This window comes from Trachypithecus francoisi, unplaced genomic scaffold (assembly GCF_009764315.1).
Source record: "Trachypithecus francoisi isolate TF-2019V2 unplaced genomic scaffold, Tfra_2.0 Lachesis_group8, whole genome shotgun sequence".
NCBI classification, from domain to species: Eukaryota; Metazoa; Chordata; class Mammalia; order Primates; family Cercopithecidae; genus Trachypithecus; species Trachypithecus francoisi.
In genome coordinates this window covers 68,747,364-68,766,813 of record NW_022681473.1, presented here as the reverse complement: position 1 = coordinate 68,766,813, position 19,450 = coordinate 68,747,364, and the positions used below count along the sequence as shown (strand labels likewise).

Sequence of the window (19,450 nt, the reverse complement as noted above, 5' to 3'; positions counted from 1 at the left end):
AATAGAATGGGGAACCTTACGAGAACATAGTTTCTTCCTCTCAGGATGGCTAGCCAGCGAAGAAGGAAAAATACGTTTGCTTGCAGCTAACCAATGGAAATTACTTAAAACCCTTCACCAAACCTTTCATTTAGGCATTGATAATACCCATCAGATGGCCAAATCATTATTTACTGGAGCAGGCCGTTTCAAAACTATCAAGCAGATAGTCAGGGCCTGTAAAGTGTGCCAAAGAAATAATCCCCTACACTACAGGCCATACATTTCAATCCCTGTATATTTAACCTCCTTGTTAAGTTTGTCTTTTCCAGAATCAAAGCTGTAAAATTACAATTCGTTCTTCAAATGGAGCCCCAGATGCAGTCTATGACTAAGACCTACCATGGACCCCTGGATTGGCCTGCTAGCCCATGCTCTGATGTTAATGACATTGAAGGCACCCCTCCCAAGGAAATCTCAACTGCACAACCCCTACTACACCCCAGTTCAGCAGGAAGCAGTTAGAGCGGTCGTCGGCCAACCTCCCCAACAGCACTTGGGTTTTCCTGTTGAGAGGGGGTACTGAGAGACAGGACTAGCTGGATTTCCTAGGCTGACTAAGAATCCCTAAGCCTAACTGGGAAGGTGACTGCATCCACCTTTAAACAGAGGGCTTGCAATTTAGCTCACACCCAACCATCAGGTAGTAAACAGAGCTCACTAAAATGCGAATTAGGCAAAAACAGGAGGTAAAGAAATAGCCAATCCTCTATCGCCTAAGAGCACAGCGGCAGAGACAAGGATCAGGATATAAACCCAGGCATTTGAGCCGGCAATGGCAACCCTCTTTGGGTCCCCTCCCTTTGTATGGGAGCTCTGTTTTCACTCTATTAAATCTTAAAACTGTAAAAAAAAAAAAAAAAAAAAAAAGAATTGCTTAAACACAGGAGGCGGAGGTTGCAGTGAGCCGAGGTTGCACAACTGCACTCCAGCCTGGGTGACGGAGCAAGAGCCTGTCTCAAAAACAAAACAAAACAAAAACCATATATATATACACACACACATACATATATGTACACACATATATATACACACATATATGTATATGTGTATATATGTGTATATATATGTGTGTACGTGTGTGTATATATATGTACATACATATGTATATGTGTATATATGTATGTATATATGTGTGTGTACATATATGTATGTGTATATATGTGTGTGTATATATATACACACATGCCAGGCATGGTGGCACACAATTGTAGTCTCAGCTACTCAGAAGGCTGACAATGACAGGATTGCTTGAGTCCAAGAGTTTGAGGTTATAGTGAAATATGATCATACCACTGTACGCCAGCCTGGGTCACCCTGTGAGGGACAGTATTAGGACAAATACCTAATGCAAGTGGGGCTTAACACCTAGATGATGGCTGGGCACAATGACTCACGCCTGTAATCCCAGCACTTTGGGGGGCCAAGGTGGGCGGATCACAAGGTTGGGAGTTCAAGACCAGCCTGGCCAATACTGTCCAGTGAAACCCTGTCTCTACTAAAAATACAAAAATTAGCTGGGCATGGTGGCGCCCACCTGCAGTCCCAGCTGCTTGGGAGGCTGAGGCAGGAGAATCACTTGAACCTGGGAGGTGAAGGCTGCAGTGAGCCAAGATTGTGCCAGTGCCCTCCAGCCTGGGTGACAGAGCGAGACTCTGTCTCAGAAAAAACAAACAAACAACAACAACGATAACAACAAAACCTAGTTGATGGGTTGATAGGTGCAGCAAACCGTCATGGCACATGTATACCTATGTAACAAACCTGCATGTTCAGCACATGCAAAACTTAAAGTAAAATAAAATAAATAAATAAATAAAATAATCAGAGTCATAGGATCCAAGGCTTGGATGGACCTTAAATATCAATCTAGCCTCAACCAATTATATGACTTTAGAGCTTTCTATTAAAATAAATATTTATAAGGCCGGGCGCGGTGGCTCAAGCCTGTAATCCCAGCACTTTGGGAGGTCGAGACGGGTGGATCACGAGGTCAGGAGATCGAGACCATCCTGGCTAACACCGTGAAACCCCGTCTCTACTAAAAAATACAAAAAACTAGCCGGGTGAGGTGGCGGGTGCCTGTAGTCCCAACTACTCAGGAGGCTGAGGCAGGAGAATGGTGTAAACCCGGGAGGCGGAGCTTGCAGTGAGCTAAGATCCGGCCACTGCACTCCAGCCTGGGCGATAGAGCGAGACTCTGTCTCAAAATAAATAAATAAATAAATAAAAAATAAAAAATAAATACATAAATAAATAAATATTTATAGATATTGGTGACCAATTGAAGAGCTCTTCCCATGATTCTACTCCTTTTTTTCCTACACTTCTACATTTAGACATAGGTTTTTCCTGCCAGTAAGCTAGTTACCATTGTTTACCTGGGAAACTTCTCCTTCAAGAGTCAGGTCAAAGATTCCACTTTCGGCTGGGCTTGATGGCTCACGCCTGTAATCCCAGCACTTTGGGAGGTGGAGGCAGGTGGATCACGAAGTCAGGAGATAGAGACCATCCTGGCTAACACAGTGAAACCCTGTCTCCACTAAAAATACAAAAAATTAGCCAGGTGTGGTGGCAGGCGCCTGTAGTCCTAGCTACTCAGGAGGCTGAGGCAGGAGAATGGCATGAACCTGGGAGGTGGAGCTTGCAGTGAGCCGAGACTGCGCCACTGCCCTCCAGCCTGGGTGACAGAGCAAGACTCCCTCTCAAAAAAAAAAAAAAAAAAAAAAAAAAGAAGATCCAGCTGTCTGTGAGGAATCCCTCTAAGTCATCTAGGCAGTCTTAGGTATTCCTTCCTCTTATTACCATTATACCTCTCTTGATTCATCTACTGTGGCACTTATTATAATTACCTTTTTGCTTAATTCCTCTGTAGAGCTTCTTGAAGACAGAAACAGGTGATTTATCTTAAAGACAATGCCAGTAAGCAAACCCTACATATCTTTTAATGTTGGATGACGATATATGCACTATTACTTCATAGTGAATTAATGATGCTTCACATCCAAATTCATTTTTGGATGCTAGAATGTTTGAGCTTAAATGAAGGATTCTCACATGCTCTGAGAAATCACCAGTCTGTCCTTTCATTCTTGGGAGCTTCCACCTTGTATTCTGTTTTCAACTTTGACTTCAGTAAAGAAAGAAATATGGAATACTGACATGGTTTGGATTTGTGTCCCTGACCAAATCTCATGTCTAATTGTAATCCCCAATGTTGGAGAAGGGACTGGTAGGAGGTGAATGGATCATGGAGCCAGTATCCCCCTTGCTGTTCTCATGATATTGAGTGAGATCTGGTTGTTTAAAGTGTATAGCACCTCTCCGCTTGCTCTCTTCCTCTTGCTCCAGCCTTGTAAGATGTGCCAGCTTCCTCTTCACCTTCTACCATGATAGTAAGTTTCCTGAGGCCTCCCCAGCTATGTGTCCTGTACAGCCTGTGGAACTGTGAGCCAATTAAAACTCTTTTCTCTAGAAACTAACCAGTCTCAGGTAGCTCTTTATAGCAATGCAAGAAGAGACTAGTAACAGAAAATTGGTACCGGGAAGAGGGTACTGCTATAAAGATACCTGAAAATGTGGAAGCAGCTATGGAACTAGGTAATGAGCAGAGGGTGGAATAGTTTGAAGGGTTCAGAAGAAGAAAGGAAGATGAGGGCAAATTTGGAAATTCCTAGAGACATGTTGAATGGTTGTGACCAAAATGCTGATTGTGATATGGACAGTGAAGTCCAGGCTGAGAAGCTATTGGAGATGAGGAACTTATTGGGAACTAGCGTAAAGGTTACTTGTGCTATGCTTTAGCAAACAGACTGGAGGCATCGTGCCCCTGCCCTAGAGATCTGTAGAACTTTGAACTTGAGAGTGATGATTTAGGGTATCTGGTGGGAGATGTTTCTTTTCTTTTCCTTTTTTTGAGACAGGGTGTCACTCTGTCACCCAGGCTGGAGTGCAATGGGGCAATCTCATCTCACTGCAACTCTGCCTCCTGGGCTCAAGGAATCCCCCTACCTCAGCCTCACAAGTAGCTGGGATTATAGGTGCACACCACCACACACAGCTAATTCTCTGTGTTTTTGGTAGAGCCAGCGTTTTGCCATGTTGCCCAGGCTAGTCTTGAACTCCTGAGCTTAAGCAATCTGCTCACCTTGGCCCACCTCATAACCTCGGCCTCCCAAAGTGCTGGGATTACATGGATGAGCCACTGCACTTGGCTGGTGGAAGAAATTTCTAAGCAGCAAAACACTCAAGATAAGGTCTGGCTGCTTCTAGCAGCCTATGCTCATATTCTTGAGAAAAAAAAAATTGACATAAAACTGGCACTTACATTTAAAAGGGAAGCAGAGTATAAATGTTTGAAAAATTTGCAGCCTGGTCATGTGGCATAAAACAAAAAAAAGGCCGGACGCGGTAGCTCACACTTGTAATCCCAGCACTTTGGGAGGCTGAGATGGGTGGATCACAAGGTCAGGAGATTGAGACCATCCTGGCTAACACGGTGACACCCCGTCTCTACAAAAAATAAAAAATAGAAAAAAAAATTAGCCAGGTATGGTGGCAGCCACCTGTAGTCCCAGCTACTCAGGAGGCTGAGGCAGGAAAATGGCGTGAACCTGGGAGGTGGAGCTTGCAGTGAGCTGAGATTGCACCACTGCACTCCAGCCTGGGCAATACAGCAAGACTCTGTCTCAAAAAAAAAAAGAAGAAGAAGAAAAAAAAAAAACATTTTCAGGGGAGGAATTTAAGCCAGCTGCAGAAATTTGCATATGTAAAGAGGAGCCAAATATTCATAACCAAGATAATGGTGAAAATTCCTGGAAGGAATTTCAGAGACCTTCACAGTAGATCCTCCCATCACAGGCCTGGAGACCTAGGAGGAAATAATGGTTTTGTGGGACAGGTACAAGGCCTCAGTGCTCTGTGCAGCCTCGGGTCATGGCACCCTGCATCATGGCCACTCCAGCTCTAGCCATGGTTAAAAGGGGCCAAGGTACAGATCAGGCTGATGCTTCAGAGGGTGCAAGCCATAGGCCTTGGTGGCTTCCATGAGGTGTTAAGCCGGTGGGTGCACAGAGTGTGACAGTTGAGGCTTGGGAGCCTCTACCTAGTTTTCAGAGGATGTATGGAAATGCCTGATGTCCAGGCAGAAGTCTGCTGGGGGTATGTAGCCCTCATGGAAAACCTCTACAATGGCAGTATGGAGGGCAAATGTGGGGTTGGAGCCCCTACGCAGAGTCCCCACTGGGACACTGGTTAATGGAGTGTGAGAAGATGGCCACCATCCTCCAGACATGAGAATGGTAGATCCACCAATGGCTTGCACCATGCACCTGGCAAAACCACAGGCACTCAATGCCAGCCCATGAAAGCAGCCACAGGGGTTGCACCCTGCAGAGCTACAGGGGCAGAGCTGCCCAAAGCCTTGGGAACCCATTCCTTGCATCAATGTTACCTGGATGTGAGACATGGAGACAAAGGATATTATTTTGGAGTTTTAAGATTTAATTACTGCCCTGCTGGGTTTCAGACTTGCATGGGCCTGTAGCTTCTTTGTTTTGGCTGATTTCTCCCTTTTGGAAGGGAAGTATTTAGCCAATGCCTATAACCCCATTGTATCTTGGAAGTAACTAACTGTTTTTGATCTTATAGGCTCATAGGCAGAAGAGACTTGCCTTGTCTTAGATGAGACTTTGGACTGTGGACTTTTCAGTTAATGCTGGAATGTGTTAAGAATTTGGGGGACTGTTGGGAAGGCATGGTTGTATTTTTTTTTTTTTTGAGATGGAGTCTCACTCTGTCACTCAGGCTAGAGTGCAGTGGTACAGTCTTGGCTCACTGCCACCTCCACCTCCCGGGTTCAAGCGATTCTCCTGCCTTAGCCTACCAAGTAGCTGGGATTACAAGGCTGTGCCACCATGCCCGGCTAATTTTTGTATTTTTAGTAGAGACAGGGTTCCATTATGTTGGCCAAGGTGGTCTTGAACTCCTGAATTCAAGTGATCTGCCCTCTCTGGCCTCCCAAAATGCTAGGATTACAGGGGTGAGTCACTGCACCCAGCCTGGCATGGGTGTAATTTGAAATGTGAGAAGGACATGAGATTTGAGAGGGGCCAGATGCAGAATGATATGGTTTGGATTTGTGTCCCTGACTAAATCTCATGTCAAATTATAATCCCCAATGTTGGAGAAGGGGGCTGGTGTGAGGCCACTGGATCATGGGGCCAATATCCCCCTTGCAGTTCTCGTGATAGTGAGTGAATTCTCTTGAGTTCTGGTTGATTAAAAGTAGCACCTCCCACTCTCCTTCTGCCTCCTGCTCTGGCCATGTAAGACATGCCAGCTTCCTCTTTGCCTTCTGCCATGATTGTAAGTTTCCTGAGGCCTCCCTATAAATGCTTCCTGTATAGCCTATGTAAACCTGAGCCAATTAAACCTCTTTTCTTTAGAAATAACCAGTCTCAGGTAGTTCTTTATAGCAATGAAAGAATGGACTAATACAAATACTGTTAATTTTTACTAACAAATTTAAACATTTCTACATTTTAAAATTGGCCTTCTCATAAATTGTTAGTAATACTAAAATATGGTACAACACCTATAAAGGAGAATTTGGCAATATCTAACAAATCTAAATTTACATTTACTCTTTAACTACAATCTCAATTCTAAAAATTTACCCTGGATATACTCTTTCAACAATACAAAAAAAGATGTACATGGTTATTCAATGTAGTATTGTTTATAGTACTAAAATATTGAATGCAATAGAGTGCCCACTCCTTAGGACTAAATTGAATAAACGATATTACATTCACAAAGTTGGTTACTATACAGTGGTAAAAAAGAAAAAGACATATCTCTATGAACTGATATCCTGATTTTCTGTATATATTAAGTGAACAGAATAAAAGAAGGAAGGCTTGCTACCTTTTGTGTATGGAAAACGGAGAAAAAAGAAAAAATGTATTATATATGTATATTTGCATTTGCTTATTTTTTCCAGAAAAATACAAAAAAGGATAAACCAGAAACTAATACAAAATAATTACCTACATGGAGCAAGGTGGGAATGTGATGGAAGAGATAGGGAGGTGAGTAAGACTTTCTAAGTGCATCTATGATATGGTTTGGATTTGTGTTCCTGCATAAATCTCACATTGAATTGTAATCCCCAATGTTGGAGGAGGGACCTAATGGGAGGTAACTGGATCATTGATGTAGATATCTCCCTTGCTGTTCTGGTGATAGTGAACAGCAAGTGACTGTCATAGTTTGAAGTTTGAATTCCGAATCATGTAAATATTTTACATATTCAAAGAGTTAAATCAACAAAGACAGGAAGTAGGAGGCATCTAAAATTGTATGCCAACAGAAACAAATAAACCAAATTCTGTATGTCAAATTGACAACATTAAAAATAATTAATTTCAGTGACTTTTTTCTTTCTTTCTTTCTTCTTTTTTTTCTTTTTTCTTTTCTTTTCTTTTCTTTTTTTTTTTTTTTGAGACAGGGTCTCATTCTATTGGCCAGGCTGGAGTGAAGCTCACTGATGCAATCATGGCTCACTGCAGCCTTGACCTCCTGGGCTCAAGTGATCCTCCCATCTTGTCTTCCCAAAGTGCTAGGATTAGAGATGTGAGCCACTGTGACTGCCCACAACTTACTTTCAAATTATTTAGTAAAAATAATTATGAGAAGGAGAGAAGAGGGCCACAGAGGGCTAGATAAAGCAAATGTGGCAGAATGTTAACAACTAGTGAATCTCAATTGATGGTATACAACTGTTTATTCTATTTCTTCTATAATTTGTTACATCAGTTTGAAAATTTTCAAAATTCAAGAAGTTCAACAGAGGCCTTTCTTACATTGCTATAAAGAAATACCTGAGATGGTAATTTATAAACAAAAGAGGTTTAATTGGCTCACAGTTCTGCAGGCTGTACAAGCATGATGTCAGCATCTGCTTGACTTCTGAGGAGGCCTCAGGGAGCTTTTACCCATGGCAGAAGGTGAAGTGGGAGTAGGCATGTCACATGATGAGAGCAGGAGCAAGGTTGGGGGAGGTACCACACACTTTTAAATAACCAGATCTCCTGACAACTGACTCACTATCACCAAGACAGCACTAAGTCAATCACGAGGGAACTGCCCACATGACCCAATTACCTCCCACCAAGCCCTACCTCCAACATTGGGGATTACATTTCAACCTGAGATTTGGGTGGGGACAAATATCCAACTATATCAGCCTTCTACAACAACCAGCTTTAGAAGGTGAATAGGAAAACAAAAGCAAAAGCAAACAAAAACACAAGGAACAGCTAGGAACAGCTCATCGGTCTTTCCTTAAGAAGAACTGTCCTGAGCAGAAGAAACTCTAGCCTGGTCAATTGTACAATTCTCTGAGAATCGACAAAAGTTATAGAGAACATTCTTGGGACACCGGGGAAATCTGAAGACAGACTGTATATTAGATATTATTGTATCGGCTGGGTGCAGTGGCTCACGCCTTTAATCCCAGCACTTTGGGAGGCTGAGGCAGGTGGATCACAAGGTCAGGAGTTTAAGACCAGCCTGGCCAAGATGGTGAAACCCTGTCGCTACTAAAAATACAAAAATTAGCTGGGCGTGATGGCACATGCCTGTAATCCCTGCTACTCAGGAGGCTGAGGCACAGAATTGCTTGACCCCGGGAGACGGAGGTTGCAGTGAGCCGAGATTGCGCCACTGCACTCCAGCCTGGGCCACAGAGCGAGACTCCATCTCAAAAAAAAAAAAAAAAGATATTATTGTATCAATGATAATATCCTTGTTTTTGATAATAGAACTGTAGTTAAAGAGGAGAATATTCATGTTCTTAGGAGAGAAATACTGAAATATCATATCTGTGATTTATTGTCAAATGATAGGGGGACAAAGTGTGTGTGTGTGTGTGTGTGTGTGTGTTTAGAGCGAGAAAAGAAACAAACATGGTAAAATGTTAACAACTTGAGGATTTAGGTAAAGGACATATGGAAATGTATTATATTATTCATATAACTATTCTGTAGGTTTAACATTTTTAAAAATAAAAAGTTGGGGTAAACATTTCCATACTTCCTTTAATTTTCTTTGGGTGGCTACTAATTGGTTTTTTCTTTTAATTTTATACTTATATATTTATACCTTCATTCTTGACCCCTTTCAGTCTAACGAAAAGGACACATGAATGAATGATCTATGCATGTTTCCATATAGAAAACTCTTCTATAATAAGATAGGTATTGCCGTAGGATAGAAATGAGCAAGAATAGTATAAAACAGAAGGAAAGTATATGGTCTTTAGAGAAAGAATGGGAGGAGGAAGAAAAAAAAAAAAAAAAAGAAAAGAACAACTTCTGCTCAAATTTTGGTTCCAAAAAGTATTAGTTATGTGACCCTGAAAAAGTTATATTTAAAGGTACACATTAGTACATATTAGTACATATGTATATTAGTACATGTGTATATCAGTACATGTATAATGTGTACCTTTATGTACCTTTAAAAAAAAATTAGTACCTTTACGTACTAATATGTATGTACATAAGGTACATAAAGGTACACATTAGTACCTATTTAAAGGTACATAAAGGTATAAGGTACATATTAGTGGTTTTAATGACTGGTAGAGATTTTGGAGTTTATACTAATTATTATTTCAGGATACTGCTTGAAGACCTTAAATTTTCTTGTTTCCATTCAGTAATCACTACAAAATCTGCTCTCTCCTTTTTTAAACTAATAAAAAAGGAATTATAACATTAACCTAGCTCAGAGGGAATGTTAAAAAGGATAAAAACAGTTTGTTTAATGACATTTATAATGGAAATTTCAATTTAGCAAACATTTATTGAGTTCTTGCTTTACTGGCACTGTGTTAAATGCATAGTTCTTGCTAACCTTAGGGAGTTTACCACTTAGTGGGGGAAACAGATCCTCATTATAATACAAGTGAACTGTGCTAAGTACTATAATAGAGGCACAGAGTATTAAATAATGGAAGGGAGTAAGCAGCTCATTCTCAGGATTAAGAAAATGCTTCATAGAGGAGATAATGCAAAAGCCAAGAATAGAGGAATGTATAAGATTTCATCAGATACAGAAGGAAATGGTTTTAGCAAAGGTGCAGAGGAAAGATCATGACAGGTTTGGAAGAGAAAAAGCATTTGATATGGAATAGCTAGGTCTTCAAATATGTGTTTTGAAATATAGGAGGGTGAAAGGATAACTGGGAACTGCATCATTTAAAAACAAAAAACAAACAAACAAAAAAACCAGATCCAGCACTTTGGGAGGCCAAGGCAAAAGGATCATTTGAGCCCAGGAGTTTGAACCAACCTGGGCAACAGAGTGAGACCCTGTCTCTGCAAAATATTAAAAAATTAGGCTGGGTGCAGTGGCTCACACCAGTAATCCCAGCACTTTGAGAGGCTTGAGATGGGCAGATCATCTGAGGTCAGGAGTTTGAGACAAGCCTGGCCAACATGGTGAACGCCATCTCTACTAAAAATACAAAAGAAATTAGCCGGGAGTGGTGACGCACGCCAGTAATCCCAGTTACTCAGGAGGCTGAGGCAAGAGAATCGCTTGAACTCAGGAGACAGAAGTTGCAGTGAGCCAAGGTCACACCACTGCATTCCAGCCTGGGCAACAGAGCAAGACTCTGTCTCAAAAAAAATTGTAAAAATAAAAATAAAAAATTAGCCAGGTATGGAGGCAATTGCCTGTGGTCCCAGCTACTTGGGAGGTTGAGATGGGAAGAGCGCTTGAGCCTGGGAGATCAAGGCTACAGTGAACAATAATGGTGCCATTGCACTCTAGCCTGGGGGACCGAGTGAGATCTCATCTTTAAAAAAAAAAAAAGGAAGACCACTTCAGGCCAGGAGTTTGAGACCAGCCTGAGCAAAATAGACAGACTCTGTCTCTACAAAAAATAAAAATAAATTAGCCAGGCATTGTGGGACATGCTTCTACTTCTAGCTCGTTGGGATGATAAGAGCAGGCTGGAGGATCGCTTGAATCTAAGAGGTTGAGGTTGCAGTGAGCTATGATTACAACTCTGCACTCCAGCACTTCCAGTGTTGTAGATATAAGAGGAAACAATATGTAGTAGAAAGAAACAGGAAAGAAAGTTACAGTCTGACCTGAGCTTACTGTTTGCTTTCACACGTTTCTAGCTCTGTGCTTACACAAGTTATATAACTTCTCTGTGCTTAAGTTTCTATAAAGAATGACGTTGGCCAGACGCGGTGGCTCACGCTTGTAACCCCAGCACTTTGGGATGTCGAGGCAAGCGGATCATCTGAGGTCAGGTGTTTGAGACCAGCCTGGCCAGCATGGTGAAACCCCATCTCTACTGAAAATACAAAAAAAATTAGCCAGGCATGATGGTGGGTGCCTGTAATCCCAGCTACTTGAGAGGCTGAGATAGGAGAATCGCTTGAACCTGGGAGGCAGAGGTTGCAGTGAGCCGAGATCGCGCCCTGCACTCCAGCCTGGCTGACAGAGCGAGACTCCGTCTCAAGAAAAAAAAAAAAAAAGAATGAGGATTAACTCATATGGTCTCATGTGGGAAAAATAGAAATATACAGTGCTAAAGCCATTTCTGAAGGGAAACGAATCTTTCAAGTGTGGAACCCGTGTAAGTTTGTGCTCCGTGTAAGTTTGTGGTGTAAGTATAACTTAAACCACAGTCTGGATAACTTTTGTCAGACACATCAACTGTCCCACATAAGTACCTTTGATGGTTAATTTTATGTGCCAGCTCAACTGGACAACAGACTGCCCAAATTAAATATTATTTCTGGGTGTGTCTGTGAGAATGTCTATGGAGGAGATTAGTATTTGAATTGGTGGACTCGGTAGACTACCCTCCCCAGTGTTGGTAGACATCATCCAATCCATTGAGGGCCTGAAAAGAACATAAGGCAGAGGAAGGAGAATTTGCCTCTTTTTTTCTGCCTCACCACTTTAACTGGGACATCTCATCTCAATTTCTTCTGCTCTTGGACTGGGATTTAAACCTTCAGCTCCGGGGTTTTTAGGACTTCAGACTTGCAGACAGCAAATCATGGACAAGTCAATTTCTCATAGTAAACCTTATTTTACATATTTGTATCTCCTCCTAGTTCTGTTTTTCTGGAGAGCCCTGACTAATACACTAGCTACAGTGGTTCTGACTTATTCACTGAATACAATATAAACTCAGTTCTGCATATATAGATGCTCTATTAACCACACCACCACCTATTCTTCCCATTCTCCAACTTCACTCCAATGGAGCCATTTGGTTCAAGTAGGTTACATGACTTAAGGCTTCTTTTTTTTTTTTTTTTTTGAGACGGAGTCTCGCTCTGTCACCCAGGCTGGAGTGCAGTGGCCGGATCTCAGCTCACTGCAAGCTCCACCTCCTGGGTTTACGCCATTCTCCTGCCTTAGCCTCCCGAGTAGCTGGGACTACAGGCGCCCGCCACCTCGCCTGGCTAGCTTTTTGTATTTTTTTAGTAGAGATGGGGTTTCACCATGTTAGCCAGGATGGTCTCGATCTCCTGACCTCGTGATCCGCCTGTCTCGGCCTCCCAAAGTGCTGGGATTACAGGCTTGAGCCACCGCGCCCGGCCTGACTTAAGGCTTCTTATTCCTCGGTTTTCTTTCATTCTGTCCCTTCTATATCTCCATGCCCTTCTATTCTTTTTACCAATCTAGGTATATTCCACCCATTATGATCTAGGTTAGTAACTAACAAACCAAACTGGGTGTCACGATCATCAATGAGTGCATGCAGTTCAAAACCAAGGCATACACAAAAAGTATGTGTTAGGGCTCTCTTTCTATGAGGGGCCTAATTTTGTAGGCATAACTGTACAATGAAGAACAATGTGATAGACTACACAACCTACAAAGTTTCCTTAAACAAAATGCCAGATAAAAATAAACATCCTCTGAAATATGTAACTGAGCTTGCAGAAAGGAAAGGGAAATTCCCAGAGGCCAAAGTGAAGGGGGAGTTGGAAATCAAAATGGTGAACTGATATTAAAGTTACCCTGAGGCACTGCCATTCTCAGAGTCTTCCATTTTACACACATTCTGAGACCCAAAAATTCCACCCCTTGGCAAATGAAAAAGATGAGGAAAGCTTTCTGCTCAGTCATGGCGCTAGAGGGGAAAAATGTCTTCCCTGATAATTTATAACCACAAAGCTGCTCACACGTCAGTTTGGGGCTCAAATTTACACTATCAGCCTAGTTTTGGAAGCCGTCAGTCAAAAAAATTAAAAGTGATCCTGGCGTGGTGGCTCATGCCTGTAATCCCAGCACTTTGGGAGGCTGAGGTGGGCGGATCACAAGGTCAGGAAATCGAGACTATCCTGGCTAACAGGGTGAAACCTTGTCTCTACTAAAAATACAAAAAAATTAGCTGGATATGGTGGTGGGCGCCTGTAGTCCCAGCTACTCTGGAGACTGAGGCAGGAGAATGGCGTGAACCTGGAAGGTGGAGCTTCCAGTGAGCAGAGATCGCATCACTGCATTCCAGCCTGGGCCACAGAGCCAGACTCTGTCTCAAAAAAAAAAAAAAAAAAATTAAAAGTGATCCCAGATTGAAGGGCCAGGCGCGGTGGTGGCTCACGCCTGTAATCCCAGCACTTTGGGAGGCCGAGGCGGGCGGATCACGAGGTCAGAAGATCGAGACCATCCTGGTGAACATGGTGGAACCCCGTCTCTACTAAAAATACAAAAAAATTAGCCGGGCGTGGTGGCGGGGGCGCCTATAGCCCCAGCCACTGGGGAGGCTGAGGCAGGAGAATGGCGTGAACCCGGGAGGTGGAGCTTGCAGTGAGCCGAGATTGCGCCACTGCACTCCAGCCTGGGTGACAAAGCGAGATTCCGTCTCAAAAAAAAAAAAAAAAGTGATCCCAGTTTGAGAGTAACACAGGATACAGAAAAGAAGCAAATATGAATCTTCCTTTATGGGACAGATCTCAAATGGCATAGTCTGATTATTCAGGATTCCTACAAATAAAGTTCTAAAAAATAATTGTCAACTTAGAATACAAGACAAATTAGAATTAAAAAACGAGGACTTGGCCGGGCGCGGTAGCTCAAGCCTGTAATCCCAGCACTTTGGGAGGCCGAGACGGGTGGATCACGAGGTCAGGAGATCGAGACCATCCTGGTCTACACGGTGAAACCCCGTCTCTACTAAAAAATACAAAAAACTAGCCGGGCGAGATGGCGGGCGCCTGTAGTCCCAGCTACTCCGGAGGCTGAGGCAGGAGAATGGCGTAAACCCGGGAGGCGGAGCTTGCAGTGAGCCGAGATCGCGCCACTGCACTCCAGCCTGGGCAACAGAGCAAGACTCCGTCTCAAAAAAAACGAGGACTTTTTCAGACAAATAAAAACTGGGAGAGATCACCAAGAAATCCTTATTGAAAGAACTTCTAAAGGATACTAATTTCTTTTTTTGAGACAGAGTTTCATTCTTGTTGCCCAGGATGGAGTGCAATGGCGCGATCTTGGCTCGCTGCAACCTGCACCTCCTGGGTTCAAGCGATTCTCCTGCCTCAGCCTCCCAAGTAGCTGCGATTACAGGCATGCACCACCACACCTGGCTAATTTTGCACTGTTAGTAGAGACGGGGTTTCTCCGTGTTGATCAGGCTGGTCTCAAACTCCCGACCTCAGGTAATCCGCCCGCCTCGGCCTCCCAAAGTTGAGGAGACAACGGGGTTTCACCATGTTGGCCAGGATGGTATCAATCCTGAGCTACCCGCCTTGGCCTCCCAAAGTACTGTGATCATAGGCGTGAACTACCACGCCCAGCTGGATACTGATTTTTCTAAAAGAAGAAATTGACCTCAAAAGATCTAAATTACAAAAAGGAATAATAAGAAAGGCAACTGGTAGACACATGGGTAAATCTAAACACCTGATTCCAGCAATGTAAAAAAATCTCAGTCAAATCATTAGCTCATCAGTAAGGTAAATGAGCCACAAACAAAGAATACAGACTTTATAGACTTTACAGAACCACATAGGAACAAATAACTGCAAAAAATAGCAACAACAAACCCTCAGAATCAGAAGGGGGAGTTGATTTCCAGTGTTGCCACATTATATTATGTAAATGTCCAGTTCTCAACAAAAAAATTGAGAAATATAAACAAAACAACAAAGAAAGACATAAAGAAAGAAACAGAAAGGCAGGTCCATGTGGGGATTGGGGGAAGCAGACAGTACAAACTATCCCAGAGGAAGCCCCGACATTGGACTTATAGAGAAAGACTCTAAATCAGTGATTTTAAATATGTAATAGGAGCTAAAGGAAACACTGTTCAAAAGAACTAAAGGAAAGTATAACAATATCTTACCAAATAAAAAATATCAATAAAGAAATATAAATTGTTAAAAACAACCAAACAGAAATTCTGGGCCAGGTGTGGTGGCTCACGCCTATAAACCCAGCACTTTGGGAGACCGAAGTGGGTGGATCATTTGAGGTCAGGAATTTGAGACCAGCCTGGCCAACATGGTAAAACCCTGTCTCTACTAAATATACAGAAAGAGCTGGGCATGGTGGAGCGCACCTGTAATCCCAGCTACACAGGAGACTGAGGCAGGGCGGAGGTTGCAGTGAGACGAAATTGTGCCATGGCACTCCAGCTGTGGCGACAGAGCAATAGTCTATCCCCCGCCAAAAAAAACAAAAGAAAAAGAAATTCTGGAGTTAGAAAGTATAATGATGGAAATAAAAATGTCACTACAGAGGCTCAATAGCAGATAAGAATCAACAAAATTGAAAATAGGTCAATTGAAATTATCCAGTCTAAGACAAAGAAAAGAAAAAAAATGAAGACAAAGAATACAGACTCAGAGACCTGTAGGACACCCTAATGCCTACCAATATATTCATAATGGGAGTCACAAGAAAAGGGAGATAGGAGTAGAAAGAATACTTGAAGAAATAATGGCTCTAAACTCCCCCAAATTTGATTTAAAAAAACGATAATCTACATCTTCATGAAGCTCAATAAATTCCAAGTAGGACAAACTCAAAGATAATCCATACCTAGACATATCATAGTTAAATTACTATGATGTGTTTTGAAAGCAGTTAGAAAGAAGCAACTCAACAAGTCCAAGGGAGCTCTAATAATGCTAATGGTTGATTTATCATTAGAAACCAATGAAGCCAAAAGGTGGTGGGATGGCATATTGAAAAGAAAAAGACTATTGATCAAGAAATCTATATCCAACAAACTATTCTTCAAAAACGAAGGATCTACTTCCATCATTACATCATGAGGCGCTCCACTGACTCACTCCTATGTGAAAATTATTAATGATAACAACAAAGAAAAACTCAAGCCAAGAACTCAATAAAACAACAACAACAAAACCCCTAAAGCCTCTGGAAATGGTCCTAAGAGCAAATACCCAATGAATAAACATGTATTCAAGAAAATTTGGCTGGGCATGGCGGCTCATGCCTGTAATCTCAGCATTTTGGGACGCCAAGGTGGGAGGATTTCTTGGGGTCAGGAGTTCAAGATCAGCCTGGGCAATGTAGTAAGACCTCATCTCTATAAAAACTAAAATAATAAGCCAGGTGTGATTGCATGCCTGTGGTCCTTGCTACTCAGGTGGCTGAGGGAGGAAGATCCCTTTCGCCCAGGTGGTGTAAACTGCAGTGAGCCATGATCTCACCACTGTACTCTAGCCTGGACGACAGAGGGAGACTGTCTCCAAAAAAAAAAAAAGAAAAAGAAAGAAAGAAAGAAAGAAAAAAACTGTAAAAAAAAAAAAAAAAATTGCTGCAATGGACTTAATATGATTGCCCCTTAAAAATGTATACATTGAAACTCTAATCCCAATGTGATATTATTTAGAGGTGGAACCTACAGGAGGTAACTGGGTCCTAAGGGTGGAGCCCTCATGAATGAGATGAGTGCCCTTATAAGAAGCTCAAAAGCTAGCTACCTCTCTTTCCACCACGTAAGGATACAAAGAGAAGTTGGCTGTCTACAAACTGGAAGAGGGCTGATACGGTTTGGCTGTTTCCCCACCCAAATCTCATTTTGAATTGTAACTCCCACAATTCCTGCATGTTGTGGAGATGTAAAATGGTGCAGGTGCCTTGGAAGATAGCCTGGCAGTACCTCAAAAGGTTAAACACTATATAACCCAGAAATCCACTCCTAGGAACACACCTAAGATATTTGAATGATGTCATTTATAGAAAATATCCAGAATAGGCATATCTATAACAACAGAAAGTAGATTAATCATTGCTAGGGGCTTAGGGTGGTAGTGAATGGGCACTGACTGGTAGTGGTTATGTGGTTCCTTTCTGAGGTGATAAATATATTCTGGAACTAACAGTGGTAACTGTTGTACAAGTTTATGAATATAAGTCACTATAATGTCACTACAGGGACATTGAATCTAAGAAGTCCATTGAATTGCATACTTTAAAAGGGTGAATTTAATGGTATATTAATTACAGCTCAAAAAGACACAAGAGAAATAGTTTTTTACTTAGTCATTGCAGCTTAAGAGGTTGGAAATCACTTGGCCAGCCTCATGTAGTGTCAACCAAAGACTAATATCTTACCTCAGTTCCTGTTTCTCTCCAATCCCAAGTCCGACTGCCCCCTGGCCATACTTTGCAGTCCTTATAGGTTGTATTAGAGCCTTTTATTTTCATTTGCCCCCATGATAAGGAAGCAATTTCAGGGGAAGTCATAAGGAACTTCACTGAAATCTGAAATTAAAAGAAAAATATACTAAATCAGTTATAAAGTAAGGCTGAAACAGTTTCAAAATACAGTGATAGTAAGCCCCAATTCTCCATGATTTAAGAAGCATCTTTTCATTCATGTGGTTGTCACTTCTTCTTTAGAGATCTAAAAAGTAACTATTATTATTGGAATCCTGAATCATCCAACCATAGAAACCAGATACTACAATTACTTATCAGACTCCAGAGGGAATCCTCAGGATATTTTTGAGAGATAAAATTAAGAGATGAAGATTTACTTCAGCATGACGGAGTGAGGTTGACACATTCTCTTCCCAAGAAGAAACTATAAAGGTAAAAAAAAACTGTCAAAACCAAAAATTTGTCACTCTAGAAATAAAATTAAAGGCATATACCACAATCAGAGAAATGCTTATTCATGAAGATCACTGAATTTCAGGTAAGAACAACAATTTTTTTGTTGTTCTTGCCTGGAATGACTCCCATTCCACCACTCCAGTTCTGTTGTAAGTGAAGTTCAAGTAGGTTGGGGCAAGACATGAAAATGAACAGCCTTGCCGCCATGGCCAAAGCAGGCTTACTTCACTTAGAGACATTATCAGTTTAAACAGGTGATCTCAGTGGCAAGCAAACATGGATAGAAGGTAGCTCTGCTAGCCTTATGTTGCCTTTTGTTTAGGGCAAGCAATGGATTGGCAAACTAGGTGGGATTTAACAGGAATTTCCCAGGGATGACACAGCCATAGGGGGTTTTATAAGCTCTCTACATATCCCAAGTGGACCAGAGGCTGCAAAGATTTGCATCAAAGACTTGGAAGATATACCCAAGACACCCAAACATTCTGGGCTGATGGATCCTGAGCACATACACAGTGGATAAGCAAGAAGGTTCAAGAGGGCCTTGCAGAATGTAAAAGCCAGTGAAGACATACAACAGCTGGACTTTGCACGCACTCCCCAGTACACACAGTGATCCATTAGTAGAGAGAGAAAGTCTTACTGGCTCATAGTGTTTGAGCCAAATGTTTAATTAATGTTTGGCTGAGCACTAAGCTATATATACACCAAAGAGAACCTTGGGAAACTGGGTTTAAGAATAAAATCAAAGAAAAAACCCTAACAGAACAGAGACTTCAGTAGACACATATTGCATGGGAGAATTCATAGATTTAGTTTAGTGCTATGGTTTGCATGTCTGCACCCTTCCAAACTCATGTTTAAATGTAACTGCCATTATAACAACATTAAGAGGTGGGATCTTTAAGAGCTGATTAGGCCATGAGGGTTCCGCCCTCATGAATGGATTATGCTGTTATTGCAGGAGTGGTAGGTTCATTATAAAAGGATGAGTATGGCCCTCTCTTTGAGCTTCCACCATGTGATGACTTCCACCATAGGATGATGCAGCAAGAAGACTCTCACCAGATGAGAGCCAATTGATCTTGGACTTCCCAGCCTCCAGAATTGAGAGACAAAAATTTATTTTCATTATAAATTATAAATTACCCAGTTTCAGATATTCGGTTATAGGAGCACAAAATGGATTAAGACACTTAGTATAGGCAAACAGCTAAACCCACACACACAAACAAAGAACGACTTTCAAGGGGAAAAGTTGTTTCCCCAGGCTGGA

General features: G+C 41.9%; 1 protein-coding gene across 3 annotated transcripts in view; it reads right to left on the bottom strand.

Annotated features, from left to right (window-relative positions):
* The window catches only part of AAMDC (adipogenesis associated Mth938 domain containing), a 57,512-nt gene that overhangs the window by 14,463 nt on the left and 23,599 nt on the right, over positions 1-19,450 (bottom strand). For all 3 annotated transcript variants that reach the window (XM_033205907.1, XM_033205908.1, XM_033205906.1), the window contains exon 2: positions 17,671-17,820. In XM_033205907.1, coding sequence (XP_033061798.1) covers positions 17,671-17,802 — 132 coding nt within the window. In that variant the 5' untranslated portion in view covers positions 17,803-17,820. The remainder of the gene's footprint in view (positions 1-17,670; positions 17,821-19,450) is intronic.